At 43.6% G+C, this 13,355-nt stretch overlaps 1 protein-coding gene across 1 annotated transcript in view; it reads right to left on the bottom strand.

Annotated features, from left to right (window-relative positions):
• The window catches only part of TRHDE (thyrotropin releasing hormone degrading enzyme), a 378,788-nt gene extending 366,058 nt beyond the window's left edge, over positions 1 to 12,730 (bottom strand). Inside the window, exon 1 of the mRNA XM_027071244.2 lies at positions 10,625 to 12,730. Coding sequence (XP_026927045.1) covers positions 10,625 to 11,541 — 917 coding nt within the window. The 5' untranslated portion in view covers positions 11,542 to 12,730. The remainder of the gene's footprint in view (positions 1 to 10,624) is intronic.
• Positions 12,731 to 13,355: the final 625 nt, after the last annotated feature.

The raw sequence follows: 13,355 nt of genomic DNA, 5'->3' as shown, positions 1-13,355 counted from the left end.
TCATCCACAGTGTTCATGGTTAATCTAACATGGCTCACTTTCCCACTGAACCCAAACTTGGCCTCAGAATTATTCTTAGCATAGCACTTGAGGCAGCTACTACCAATTAATAGGAGTTGATATGTGCATTGAATCTTATTGGCTATCCCTAGCTCAACCATCAGATGTAAAAGTTCATACCATTTTAACATTATGAAGCTTACATTTATCATTGAGAGCCTACTTTTTTAAAACTTAGTTTTGAAATGGAGAAAAATAAGACATTTTCAAGATGAATTGTATACTTATTCTCAGAGAGAGGATTCTTGGGAGTTAGCTTGGGAGCAGTACTGGGCTACTACATAGCAGGCTTGGGTAATGCCTGAGCCTATTTTTTTCATTAGTAGAAGGAAAATAATAATGCTTTCTAGGCCTTCCTTCCAAAGCTGTAGAGATGATAAAATGATATAATATATGGGAAAGTCTTAACTACAAATCTTCAGATGAATATAAGGTTAAAGTTGGAAGCAATCTTAGAAACAAATTGTCCAGCTCTCATATATTTCTAAAATGAAAAAGTAGTTCCAATAGGGTTAAGTGATTTGTCCACAGTTTATACTGGCAATTAGTACAAAGCTGTGTCTAGCAGTCACATTTTCTGCATCTCGGTAAGAAGTAATTGTATTTCAAGAAGAGTAAAATGAATCATTAGCCGTAATTTATAAACAATGTTTTAATTCGACTTTTGGTAACAAAGGTTCTTCTTTCCAAATTTGCCGGTACCATGGTAGTATTTTTCCTTATGATTTTCTTTTGACAGTAATAGTTTTGTTTAATGAAATGTCGCTACCTTTTAGTTAACATGTACCCATTTACAATTTCTCTCCACATGTTTTTGTCTTACCTAATGTTCTTGTATCTCATCTTTCCATCTTATTAATTGAAATATCCACTGAGCTTGATATTTCTCTCCTGAGCTGTTTAAAATTTACCTACAGGATTTCATATACAAGGAAAAAGTGTTCCTTTTTAACTTTCAAGTATCTGAGGACTCCAATTCCACCACCGAACAAATAGATGTGGTCTGCTGTGTATGAGCTTTTCACTATATTAAGTACGTGGTAGGATTTTTTAAAAAATATAACCATTTTTGTCCTTAAGGTCTTTTCAATCTAACTGAAAAGAAAAAATATATACATATACATAAAAACACAAGTAACAACATTGGGGGTAAAGTTCTACAAGAGTTCAACAGAGGGGATGCTATTAGAATGTATTAGTCATTAAGTAAAAATCAAAGGTGTGTTTGGCATTAAGCAATTAATGGGTAGGAATTTATTAGATGTAGAAGATTAAATACTCTGGGTTAATGAGAAATTAATAAACCAAATATTTATACAGAAGAATCATGTTGTGCAGCCTCTTTTTGCCTTACGTAGTATGTAAATATGTTAGTAAAGCTAGCAATTTAAATCACTGATTCTCAGGGTTGAAAGGGATATAAAGATCATCTAGTGACTTTTTCTGCAATTAATATTCTTAATGAATTCACACACACAGTATATATCTATGCACAGAGGGCCACCATATATTCTGATAATGTCTAAATGAGGAAATACCAATTTCACAGTCTGGCAACTGAGGACGATTGCAATGGAATTTCAATTCAGTATTTAGGAAATCAAAAGAAGTCCCTTGATGAAGAAGAACAGTTGGATGAGATTACTTTTAGGTCTTTTCCAAGCTCAAGATCCTATAACTGTACAATATTCAGAAATAAAATATTCTCTCTATTTGATGAGATTTTTTAATAGTAATTACACTACCACTAAATAGCTTTTTACTGCAAGCTCTATGATGCATTTGCTTCTCTTAATCATCATTCTTGACTATTCAATACTGAAGAGAAAAAGATAAATATATATGCATCATTCCCTCAAGGAGTTTATACTCTAATAAAAGAAATTAAACAAATACCTAAACCGGCATTCTACAAAAAGCCATGACAAAGAAGGAAAATGTACGAAGAACTTACATTCTCCTGAAGCAAGGCTTCTCAATCTTGGAACTACTGACATTTAAGGTTGGATAATTATTCTTTGTGGGGGGCTGTCCTCTGCACTTTAAGATGTTGAACAGCATCCAGGGCCTCTACCACTAGATGCCAGTAGCATTTCCCACCCAGCTGTGACAACCAAAACATATCCAGGCACCGCAACTGTATTGTACCCTGGCGTTGGGGCGGGGGTGGGGGGGGCACAAAATTTACCCAGTTGAGAACTGCTGGCCTTAAGTATTGAAGAGGCTTTATGGAGGAAGAAGCCTAAGAATTGATCTTAAAACCTGGGTAGTGTTTTAAAGGTCAGAAGCAGATGACGAAGTGAGCAAGTCGACTGTAAGTGGCACAGAAATAAGCCTTTAAAAAAGTATCGACTCACTTATTAAGTTAGTGCGCTGTCTGTTCGCTCACAGATTCTCATTTTATCAGGACTCAGTATTTCTGGTCCATCTCTAACACCCCTCTCACCCTTGATATTCTCCTAACAAAGAGACCTAGTTCAAGGCTCAGTACCCTCAACAGGCAACAGGTTCTGCTGGATTTCAAAAAAAATAGAATTCTGTCTTCATTGTATGTATTTTAGGGTTGCCTTCGACTGGTGGAAGGGGCACTTCTCTTCTGCTTACTGACATTAAAAACAGCAGAGAGGCCTCTAAAGAAGGTGACTGGAGTAGAAAATAATGAATTTGGGTTTTGAGTAAATTCGACGTAAGTTTGAGTTGGTAGCAGGACACCAGATAGAAGAAGTACAAAAAATTAATTAAAAATAGAAAAAATTGTAATATACAGTATGGATCCAAAATACATATGCAAATGCAGCAAGAAGTAATATAAAACAGCAGGAGGCAGAAGGTAATAGGGACAAGTAGTTCGTTTTCGGTTTTTCTCCTGCTTCTTTAAACAAAATCATTTTCATCTTTTAATGAATCTCTCTATTACCATGAAAAATTCCACTTCCAAAAGTGACATCTAGAAGTGTCATTCCAAGAATGCCACTTTAGCATAACGAGAAAAACGTAAATAATATACATGTATTTTAATTCTCTTCTATCTAAAATAAATTACTTTATTTCTTAACAACTTGTCTATTTGACATTTTGGTTGAGCTGAGGAGGGCATAGAGCTCTGTGTTGCTTCTGAAGGATACAGAGAATTGATTTCTTCTTATTTCTGCAGAAGTTCACTAGGCAAGCTACTTGTGTCAAGTCATTATGATAAGATTCAGCAGAAGTAATGCATTAACGTTGGCTGATATTGCCAACAAATTACTGTATGTGATACAAAACAATTTCTGTTCCATTATTTTCAGTTTGCCTTTTCATAAAGTTAAAATATGCAGAGGAAACCAACATTTGCATGACACTGTTAGCATGCAGATTGATTCATGGCTTTTCTCTGTGGAGCCCACCAAAACCAGGAGAACCTCACAAAGGGCATGCCCCACTGGAGAGGTTTCCATTAGGACCACATTTATGCATACCACACATACAGCAGTGAAAAATGATCTTTGAACTTGCTTCCATTGCAATAGCAATCTGCCTGGTGTTGCAAGAGTTTCAGATTGATAATAAAAACTCCCAAGATCTAACGAAAAGTTCTAATGGAACATCTAGTTACTATTCAACTGTTTGCAGTAAATGGACTCAGTTGACAAGGTCATGGAAGTTACACGTGTCCCATTTAAAGTTAAGGTTGTTAATCAAAATGCAAATTATTACTCAATGACAAAACATTTTAAGCCAAAATGGGTCGTTGTTTAGACTGTGTGTTTTTATGTACTTCAATGAGTCATTAAACCTCTGCCATTTCAGAAAAGTACTCCTGCTGAATATTCAGTGCTATAAGCAAGCGTGTAATCTATTTTTTTAAATAACCATTCTAGTAAACTAAAAACATAATGCAATAATGCCAGCAATATGTATGTAGGAAGTGGTGCATATGTGAATAATCGTGTTATAAAAACAGAGCACAATATTCATAATTGTTTTCCTATTTATGTACTAAATACTCTTATCAAAAATGAGTCCTGAGTGCTTGATCACCATTGATGAAGAATATTATGAATGCACTAAAATTACTTCTGCAAGCCATAATATTAGGTTCTCATAGGCATAAATAAACTAGTGTCTGAGATTCGTTTGTTTAATATTGGAAGGAGGCAAAGCATTGTGTAAGTATTATAAAATACTGCTACTGTCAGAACTCAAAGTCTTGGGAACAATAGCTAATGACTGGTGTACCTCTCCCTTGGTCCTCGGGGCTTTACAATTTGATGCACCGACTTCCAGTGACAAGGAGGGCACCCCCCCGACCTCTGCTATTCTCACTGCTGATAGAGAGCAGCACCATAATCAGAGAGGTGTCTGTTCCCTTTGTTTCCTTATTCTCTTCCTGCTCTCTCAGCCCTCTCCATCTCATCATGTCTGGCTCAAGCATGGCGTCTCTCTAGCTGGGCAATACCATAGCGCTTCTCTTCGCTCTCTTCCTCATGGTGGAAAGGCTCTGCTTTCTCCTCTGTCTTTTGAATTTTGCTTGTGGGGCAAAACAAAGAGCAGTGGAAGCAATGGCTACAAGGACAATTCCCACCCCGACCTTGCTAGTAGGAGAAACCCCAAGGTAAAAATATTGACCCTCTATGACCCTGTACCAGTGCAAAGAGTAGATCTCCAGCCATAGAATAATATAATAATATTAATACCCACAAAAGTGTTTACCATTTGTCAGACACTGCTCTAAATGTTTTATTACTTAACTCATGTGATCCTCACAATAACCCTATCATCATCCCCATTTTCCAGATGAGGACACCAGACACAGAACAGTTAGGAAATGCAGCCAGGGTCATAAAGCTAGCTTTGCTAGTAAGAAGCAGAGTCAGGACATGAACCCAGGCAGCCTGGTTTCAGAGTCCCTGAACACACTAAACACACACACATCTTTTCCATCCACCAACATAACCAAAAGTGGCTTGAAACTGTTCTTAAAAGAGATAAAAAGTAACCAAGAGCGGTAACTTTAAAACTTCATTCTTTTTCTACCCATTCCTCTGATTTTTTTTCATCTGTGTGGTCACAGGGAAAGATCTGAATAATTAAAGTAAAACTTCACCCTGCAAGTGAACGTAGGTCTAAACTAGGAAGGATCAGCTCATCCCATCTTTGAAAAAACAGTGCTAGAGCTCCTTAAACCACCCAGTCACTCATTTATTCAGTAACTGAGCAGAGAAGTCAGGAGGGGTGAGCATGGGGCCCCTCACCCCAATTCAGCCCCATCTTATCTTGCCAATCTTATTCCCAACACCACCATCCATTGTGGCCACATGCATCATTCCAGATTGGCCAGGAAACTGAGAAAAGTGGGAAGTATCTTTTATCTTTATATTCACCCACATTCAACATAGTGACAGTCGACTTGCTACTGTCTACTCTCTAGTGGCAAAAAGCAGGATGACATGGGACTTTGAAAAGCTCTGGAGGACCCCAGCCACTGTTGCAAATCTGAAAGCACACAGGGGACAGACAAACAATTAAAAGGAAGTTGACCACCTTGACAGTGATGATGATTATCATTGCTGGCCGGTGGGATAATGAACATGGGGTGATGACGAACACCCTTCCTTACAGACTGTAAAACATTTATGTATTAAACCTTAATCATTTCTTCCTTGCTCCTTTTATACCATCCTTTGCAGATGTGCTTAAAGGAGTCCCATTCTTTCTTGTCATCACATGGACAAATGTCCCCATCCTCAGCAAACCTAAACCATCACCCTGGACTACTGCCTGAAGCCCATTCCCATCCCCATTGGTGAGAATTGGTTTGAGGAAATAAACATGCTTTGCAAACCAAATACCAGAAAACCAGTCACAGATCCATCTTGTTCAAAAGAGATCCAGAGCAGATAGGCCCTGTTTAGGCTTCAGAGTACTTTGAATGAATAAAAACTACTTTAACTCTTTCAGAGAAAGTGTCTATTTTATTACTATCCAGGGTAATCAAATAAGATGGCATCATGAAAAACACAGCAAGATAAACACCAACTGTATGGATTTTCCCACCCAACTGCGTTATTAACTGAACAAACATTTGTGAAACGATTTTTGTAGATTAGGTTTATTGGTGGCATTCTAAATTGTGACCAAAATCTAGCACTGGACTCAGTTTGGCCATATGGTTACGTGTGTCTGACAGAAAGGCAATGAGTTAAGTCCATAAAGGAACCATATAAAAAAAGTTTTCACAGACACAAATGGTTTTTTACAAGTTTTTCAGTTCAGAGCCTTCTACAGAGGAGCAAAAAGACATGAATTCCAGCTTGCTCATGTAACAATATCTCCTCACCAGAGTGAATGGGAGAAATGAGGCTGCTTTCAATATAAAAGCAATGTGGTGGTTTTCTTGTTTTTATTAAATATCATGATTATTAATTCAGTCCAGAAAACTACAAGGCATCAAACCATCTACACTAATACCACAAAAGATCAAATGCTTATCCATAAAATCCTCTAGCCTCTCCACAAGATTCCCGCAAAAGAGTTTTTTGCAATTCTCTTTGAGAACCACAGTGTTATTTTCCAATTTTACTTGGAGATCATGGTTTCTCTTTAAATACCCTTTATAGAAAAAGACCACTTATTTTTATTTTGTGTTCTGTAACTGTGGCATATTATAGACCCAGTCAAAGTTTGTCAAAGAAAAATAGTCTCCCTTTTGAAAGTGAATAAAATATTCATTTACTTTGAGTAAATTTCCTCTTTGAGTCCAACCATCTGGTTCTAAATAAGGTACCCTACTTTGAACATGGATATGCTTGCCATCTGGCAATTACTTCAGGTAAATGAACCTGTACCTAATTCTAAGCAAGTATATTCTACTATAGGATCCTGTGGCATAAATACACACCCTTTTTATCTGCCTACCACGCACCAACTTGAGGCAAAAATGAGTGTGTGTTCTGCCTAATGGAGATAACTGACTGCCATGTGCAAACATTTCAAATCTGAGAGAAACTTATTTGCAATATTCAACAAGTGGTGAATTTTCCCTTTAGCCAAATGCTCAACAGAAAGTAGAGGAGCCTTGGGCTTTAAGAAGGAGTGGGTCCCTCTACCATCATCCAGTGCAGGATGGGAACTAGGGATGTTGAGTGTTCCCTGTAGGACAAAACCAGGTCCCATTCAACACCTAGTGGGGGATAAAACCTTCCAGGGGTCATAAGTATATAACAGTAGTGGAATCTAATTTTCCTGCCCTCACCTGACTTCTTCCTCTCAGACCTCTGAGGAGTAAACCAAAGAATTAGATTGACTGGGTATTAATGTGTTGTTTCCATAGAAGCTAAGTAAGGTGGACCGAATTGTAGTACTGTTCTTTAAATATTTCCAGTTGTTCACTTTGACTCCTCATTAGGCAGCGTAAGTATTTATTTTTATTACAAAAATTATCCAACAATTAAGTTGGCAAAAATTATGACTAACTAAAGATCAAGCTATTTAATCATTAATCAAATGAAAATTTAGAATTTGCATCTATGTCCTCTTGGAAAGTGTGTTTTTAAATGCCAGATTACAGAGCATTTGGGGAACAAAATCATCACCAACCGAAGTCCAAACCTGGCTGAGTTCCTGACATTAGTATGTTTAAAAAGTGTTCCAAAAAAAAAAAAAAGAGGTTAGAGTGGGAGAGAGCCAAAGCATAAGAGACTCTTAAAAACTGAGAACAAACTGAGGGTTGATGGGGGGTGGGAGGGAGGGGAGGATGGGTGATGGGTATTGAGGAGGGAACCTTTTGGGATGAGCACTGGGTGTTGTTGGGAAACCAATTTGACAATAAATTTCATATATGGAAAGAAAGAAAGAAAGAAAGAAAGAAAGAAAGAAAGAAAGAAAGAAAGAAAGAAAGAAAGGAAGGAAGGAAGGAAGGAAGGAAGGAAGGAAGGAAGGAAGGAAGGAAGGAAGGAAGGAAGAAAGAAAGAAAGAAAGAAAGGAAGGAAGGAAGAGTTCCAAGTACCCATAGTAACAACAGCAATCAAAAAATCAAAAAACTTTTAATATATGTAATATTAACATAATTGTGAAATGGCTCATTAGATTGTCTTTGCCATATCAACTCCAGCTAGAAACATTCAAGAAATTATCATATTCACTCTGGTATTGAAGGAAAAAAATATATGAAGAAGAATAAGGACTTTCTCTAAGATGCTATTTAGAAACAAAACCATCCTGAGATGCCCAGAAATACTGAATCCTGATTTTCTACTGGGATGCAGAGTTTAGCCACATGTACACTAGGTTAAACTTTCAACCAAGTTATTTACGTCTTTGGGAGAAAATCGGGAGGGAGTTTGAACACAAACATGCACTAGGCGTACAAGAAATCAGTTATGGGTCAAGCAGAAACATCTGGTCTTTTTAAGAGTCCTGTTAATTTGAAAGCGCTGACCAAAACAAGCTCAGTTCCACCAAATACATTTTGGCATGGCTTAAAAAAAAAAAAAAAAAAAAAAAGCAGGATTTGTTGGAAGTATTTATTTCACTAGAGCAAGATTTATCAGTAATGATATGCAACTCCCACTATTGACATTTCAACATAAGCTTGTTTCCAAACACAACATGCAAATTTGCCTTATATGCCTTTTCTCCCATATCTGATATGATCATGGGTTTTTAAAAAATATATTTAATCTGTATTGTTCAGAATATGTTGAAGGAAGTGGTAGAAGAGGCTTAAATTATCCACTTCTGATTGTAGGAGCTTGAAAGTGAATAATTTATACATTCACTTATAGGAGGCTTTAGCTATCACACAGCTACTAAACCATTGGAAAATTTATCTGAGGTTACTTCATAGCACACTATAAAAGAATAAAACTTTTGTGTCTTCCCACAACACAGTGAAATTTCCCAGTCTCCTATACAATAACAAACTTCTTCTGTGAGTTCGCAGAGACCACAAGCCCTGGCCCATCAGAAAACCAAAGTTCAAGTCCTACCTCTCCACTGACAAGCCTGCTGATCTCAGGCACCCAGGGCTGCTCTGAGCCTCAGTTTTCTGCTGTTATGAAAATCATTTGAGAACTGGGGAGGCTCTGCTAGGGGCATCACTGCTAATCTCCAGCCTGCCTCTATTTCTAAGGTTGTCGATTTCTTTTTTAAGTTCATTTTGGTTGTTTGCGGGCCCTCTACTCATTTCATTAATGACTCAAGGTTATTTTAAATGCAATGGATTAGGGCAAGAAGCAAGAATCACTTGTTTATTCATACAATAATATGCTTGAATGCTTACTTCCATAGGATACTCATAATAGCCAATATTTATAGTGGACACTTTATATGCCAGGTATAGGTTAAGTGCTTTTCAATGCATTTGTTCATGGACACCTGCAACAATCCTGTGAGAATATTACTATTATCAAATTAAAACTAAAAGTCCGGGCTCTGGAGTCAAACTGCTTGGGTCTAAATCCCTGCTTTGTCAGCTCACTATGTGACAAATGACTTGACCTCTTGCCTCCATTTCCCTATCTATAAGATAGGAAGTGTCCTGGACAGCACCTTCCACATAGGGTTCTTGTAGGAGTGAGTTAACATACGTCGCTGGATAAGCACTAAAGGCGGTCATTGTCAGCAACTGGTGACTTAGATTCGTCAGCTTCTTCGAGCCTTCACCACAGCCACAGTTGTATCTGGGATTCGAACCCACTTTTGTTTGACTCCAAAGTCTGAGCTCTAAACAAGTGGTGGAAAGCCCCACAGCCTCTCCAAAAAATAAAGAATAAAAGACGGTCCAAATCTAAAAAGCATCAAAGGCACTCGTTAACAAGGCATTTGAGACTGACTCTAGCTTTCCCTCTTTTCACCACTGGAGTCATTTCCAGAGGCAGTAACTCAAGAACAACAAAAAACTGGAGTCACTCTGCGTTAAGAGACAGCTGGCAGCACTTGCAAGGAAATTTCTCGCTGGCATTGACCATGGGAGCCTCCCCGGGTCCCTGTCAGCCTCCCCCTTAGTCTGTCACCTGGACCTGCGCTTACTGCTCTGAATCTCAAGTTCCAGTTTTGGAAAACTTGAAGCAGCCAAAGTCATCCTCTACTCTGCGCCTGCCAGATAATAGGCGAGGTGGGCACGTTGAGGGGGAGGGAACGATTTGCCCTGCACTGACTTCTTACTTGGATGTGCCCCGGCCTTTGGCCCTCACGTATTTTCCCTGGACCGTATCTTGGCAGGCTTTTGATGCCACCCTGGTATCGCTCAGATTTCACACTACACTTTAAAAAGACCTGTGCTAGACTACGCTAGCTAAGGAACTTTGACGGGTGGGGGTTCCAGACTAGAGGAGGGGGTGGCATTCATTGTTTCGCACTGATGAATGAGTCTGTGGAGTTGGCAGCAGTGAAAGCCCGGGTATGTGGGAGATCCCAAGGGGTCTGGGTAATGGTCCTACCCCCACCTTACGCTTCCTTCCCCCACCACTCGCTTTTCGGGTCTCAGAAGCCAGCCCGGTCCCTGGGGTCGCCGGCCGCCCAGCCCAGCCGTTTGAGCAGCCTGGCTGGGTGGGGCGGCGCCGGGCACCGCCTCCCTCCCTACCTTCTCTCCCCGTGGAGCACGTAGGAGCTGCGGAAGAAGCCCAAGAGCTCGTTCTCGATCAGGGCGTTGTAGATGATCTTCAGGTTGTAATTCCTCTGCGCGTCCAAGGTCCTATTCAGCACCACCACCAAGACCTGGGTTTGCGGGTAGAGGAAAAAGCCGGCCACCGGAACAGCCCCCGCCACCCGGTCCTCGGCCACCTGCACCTTCTCGACCGCCACCCGGGAGGCGTGCAGCACGACGTAGCGGGTGGCGTTCCGGCACGCGATCTCCACGTTGACCTCCCCGGAGAAGGTGAAGTTCTCCATGAAGGCGGTGAGCATCAGATTGTAGTGCAGCGGCTTGAGGTGGCCCGACAGGCGCAGCTGCGTCCACGGCTGCCACTGCTCCCGCTCCTCCTCCGACGGCGGCTGGGCTGACGGGGTCCCAGGGGTGGCCTCCCCGCCTACCTCGGGCTGCGAGGAGTCTCCGCCGGCATGGTGGTTGCGCCGGGCCGAACCCGGAAGGCTGGCGTTGCCGCCGCGCGCGGGGAAGCCGGCGGGGCCGCCGTCGGCGCCCGGCGCTGCGCTAGCTCCGCACTCGTCGAAGCGCAAGCTGAGCAGCACCGCGAGCATGGTGACCGCGAGCAGCGCCACGATGGACACAGCGAAGGCCAGCACGAGCCGCTTGTGCACCGTGATGTGGCGCTCGGTGGTGCGGGGTCGCACCCCCACGGAGTCCGTCCAGGGGTCCGAGAGCCCCCTGCCGCCGGCCCGGAGCGCGGCGTCGTTCTCCCCCATCGTGGCAGCGAAGGGTGAGCTGCTCTTCTCAGCCCCCTCCTCCTCCTCCTCCTCCTCCTTCTTCTTCTTCCTCTTCTTTTTCTTCTTCTTCTTTTTCTTCTCCTCCTCTTGCTCCCCCCGCTCGCCGTCCAGGGCCATCACACTGCCTCCTCCTCCTCCTCCTCCGCCCCCTCCGGCACCCCCCGCGAGCGGGCCACCCGGGCCACCGCCAGCGCAGGCATCAGAGAGCGCACGCGGGCCGAGGGCGCGACGCCAGCTGGGACCCTGAAGACGCTGGCCCGGGTTCTTTTAAGACGGGTTCTGGCCGCGGGCGACAGCAACCTGGGCGCCCCCCATCAGCCCCGCCTCTCTCCGGACCCCGGCGGCCGAGGCGCGGGGCTGCGAGCTCTGGGACGCGCCCAACTTAAGGAGCGTCTCGCTCGCCCCACCGCGCGCTACTTCTCCGGCCGGCGCGGGGCGCCGGGGCACATGCTGCCTCCGCCCCTGTGCGCCTGCGGCTCCCGGCTTGCCCTCCCCTGCGCCCAGCTCTCGCCCGCCTTTCTGCGGGAGCCTTCCAACGGGTCCTCCGCTAGAAAGGACTGGGAGCGGTGGAGAGGGAAGTTAGGGCTTCCGCTTTCTCTCCCCACTCCAGCGGCGGCGTTCAGTCCTCTGGGTGGGATGTGCTCGTGGCAGCAGCGGCGGCGGCAGCAGCGGAGGCGCCCGAGCCATGCACTCCGCAGCCGGGGGCGAGAGGATGGCCGGGGAAGAAGAGAGCGGGGTGAACCAGGCGGGCGAAGTCCCAGGGCCGCAGAACCGCGCCGGGAATCTGCCCTGAAGAAGGCTTCTCCTCCACCCTGGACACTTTAAGCAGCGGTGGCGGCAAACGGCGTGAGGTTGCAGACCGGACAGCGAGCCTCCCTCGTTCCGACGTTGCTCTGACCTCCGGAGATGACAAGTGAGCAAGAAGTGTCCGATCGGGCCATCCCCTTCAGGTAGATGAAGCTCCGGGTTTGCTCTGTGTCCCCGTGGGGAGAGCCGGAGTGCGTGTGTGCGAGTGCGTGTGCATGTGTGTGCGCGTGTGTGCCTGTGTGTGTGTGTGTGTGTGTGTGTGTATACACAGTCTCCAGGTCCAGATTGCCAAGGCTACTCTGGCTGCATTCGGGGACTGAAACTCCCGGAGAAAGGCAAAGGAGAGAGCGAGAGAGCGCGAGGAGGCAGGGAAGGCGGGAGGGAGGGGAGCGGCTGAGCGGCAGAGGCAGGCACTGGGAGATTAGAGAGCTTTTCTCCGCTCTGTCACACCAGACACCCACAGCCACAGAGGGGGTTGCTGAGCCGCCTGCAAGAAGTACATTGTAAATCTTCAGCGCAGCCAGCCCCGCAGTCTCCCCTTTTCCCGACTGCTTAGCCCCATCGCGCCTCCCGGGGAGGGGGGGGGGGGCGAGAATCCTTGAAGCCTCTGGCTATTAACACCGACAGCGACGGAAGATCCTGCTGGGGAGCTGTGGCAGGATCAGATTTCACATCTAGCTCGCCTGAGGATTTGGAGGATTGTATGTAAATTGAAACAAATTCTCCAAAGCCTGACTACAGATATTATACAGTGTGATGTGTCCAGGTGTGCAGTACTAAAATAAAGGCTAGCAATGAAGCATTAGAAGCCTCCAGAAGTCAAGGCGAAACAAAAGAAATATTTTTCCCAATGAATAATTCCTATTTTTAGACTGGGAAAATGATTAAAATATAATGCCAACAGTGTAACATCCAAGACCAAAAACTTCAGACTGAGAAAAGCTGGGGATCTGAGCCCCATCACTGGAGACTTACCAAAGCAGTGAACAAATATATTCCGCGACTGATTAGTGTTTCACTTCATTCAGCCACAATTACTTTTTTGCAGTTTTTAGTGTTATCAGGAAGATAGTTTAAACTTTTTTGGAACAGTTATCAATAGGAAGTTTTGCTGACGGCAGGAG

The sequence above is a fragment of the Acinonyx jubatus genome, chromosome B4, assembly GCF_027475565.1.
Source record: "Acinonyx jubatus isolate Ajub_Pintada_27869175 chromosome B4, VMU_Ajub_asm_v1.0, whole genome shotgun sequence".
NCBI lineage: Eukaryota > Metazoa > Chordata > Mammalia > Carnivora > Felidae > Acinonyx > Acinonyx jubatus.
Note: the sequence above shows the minus strand (reverse complement) of the source record. Positions and strands in the feature narration are given on the sequence as shown.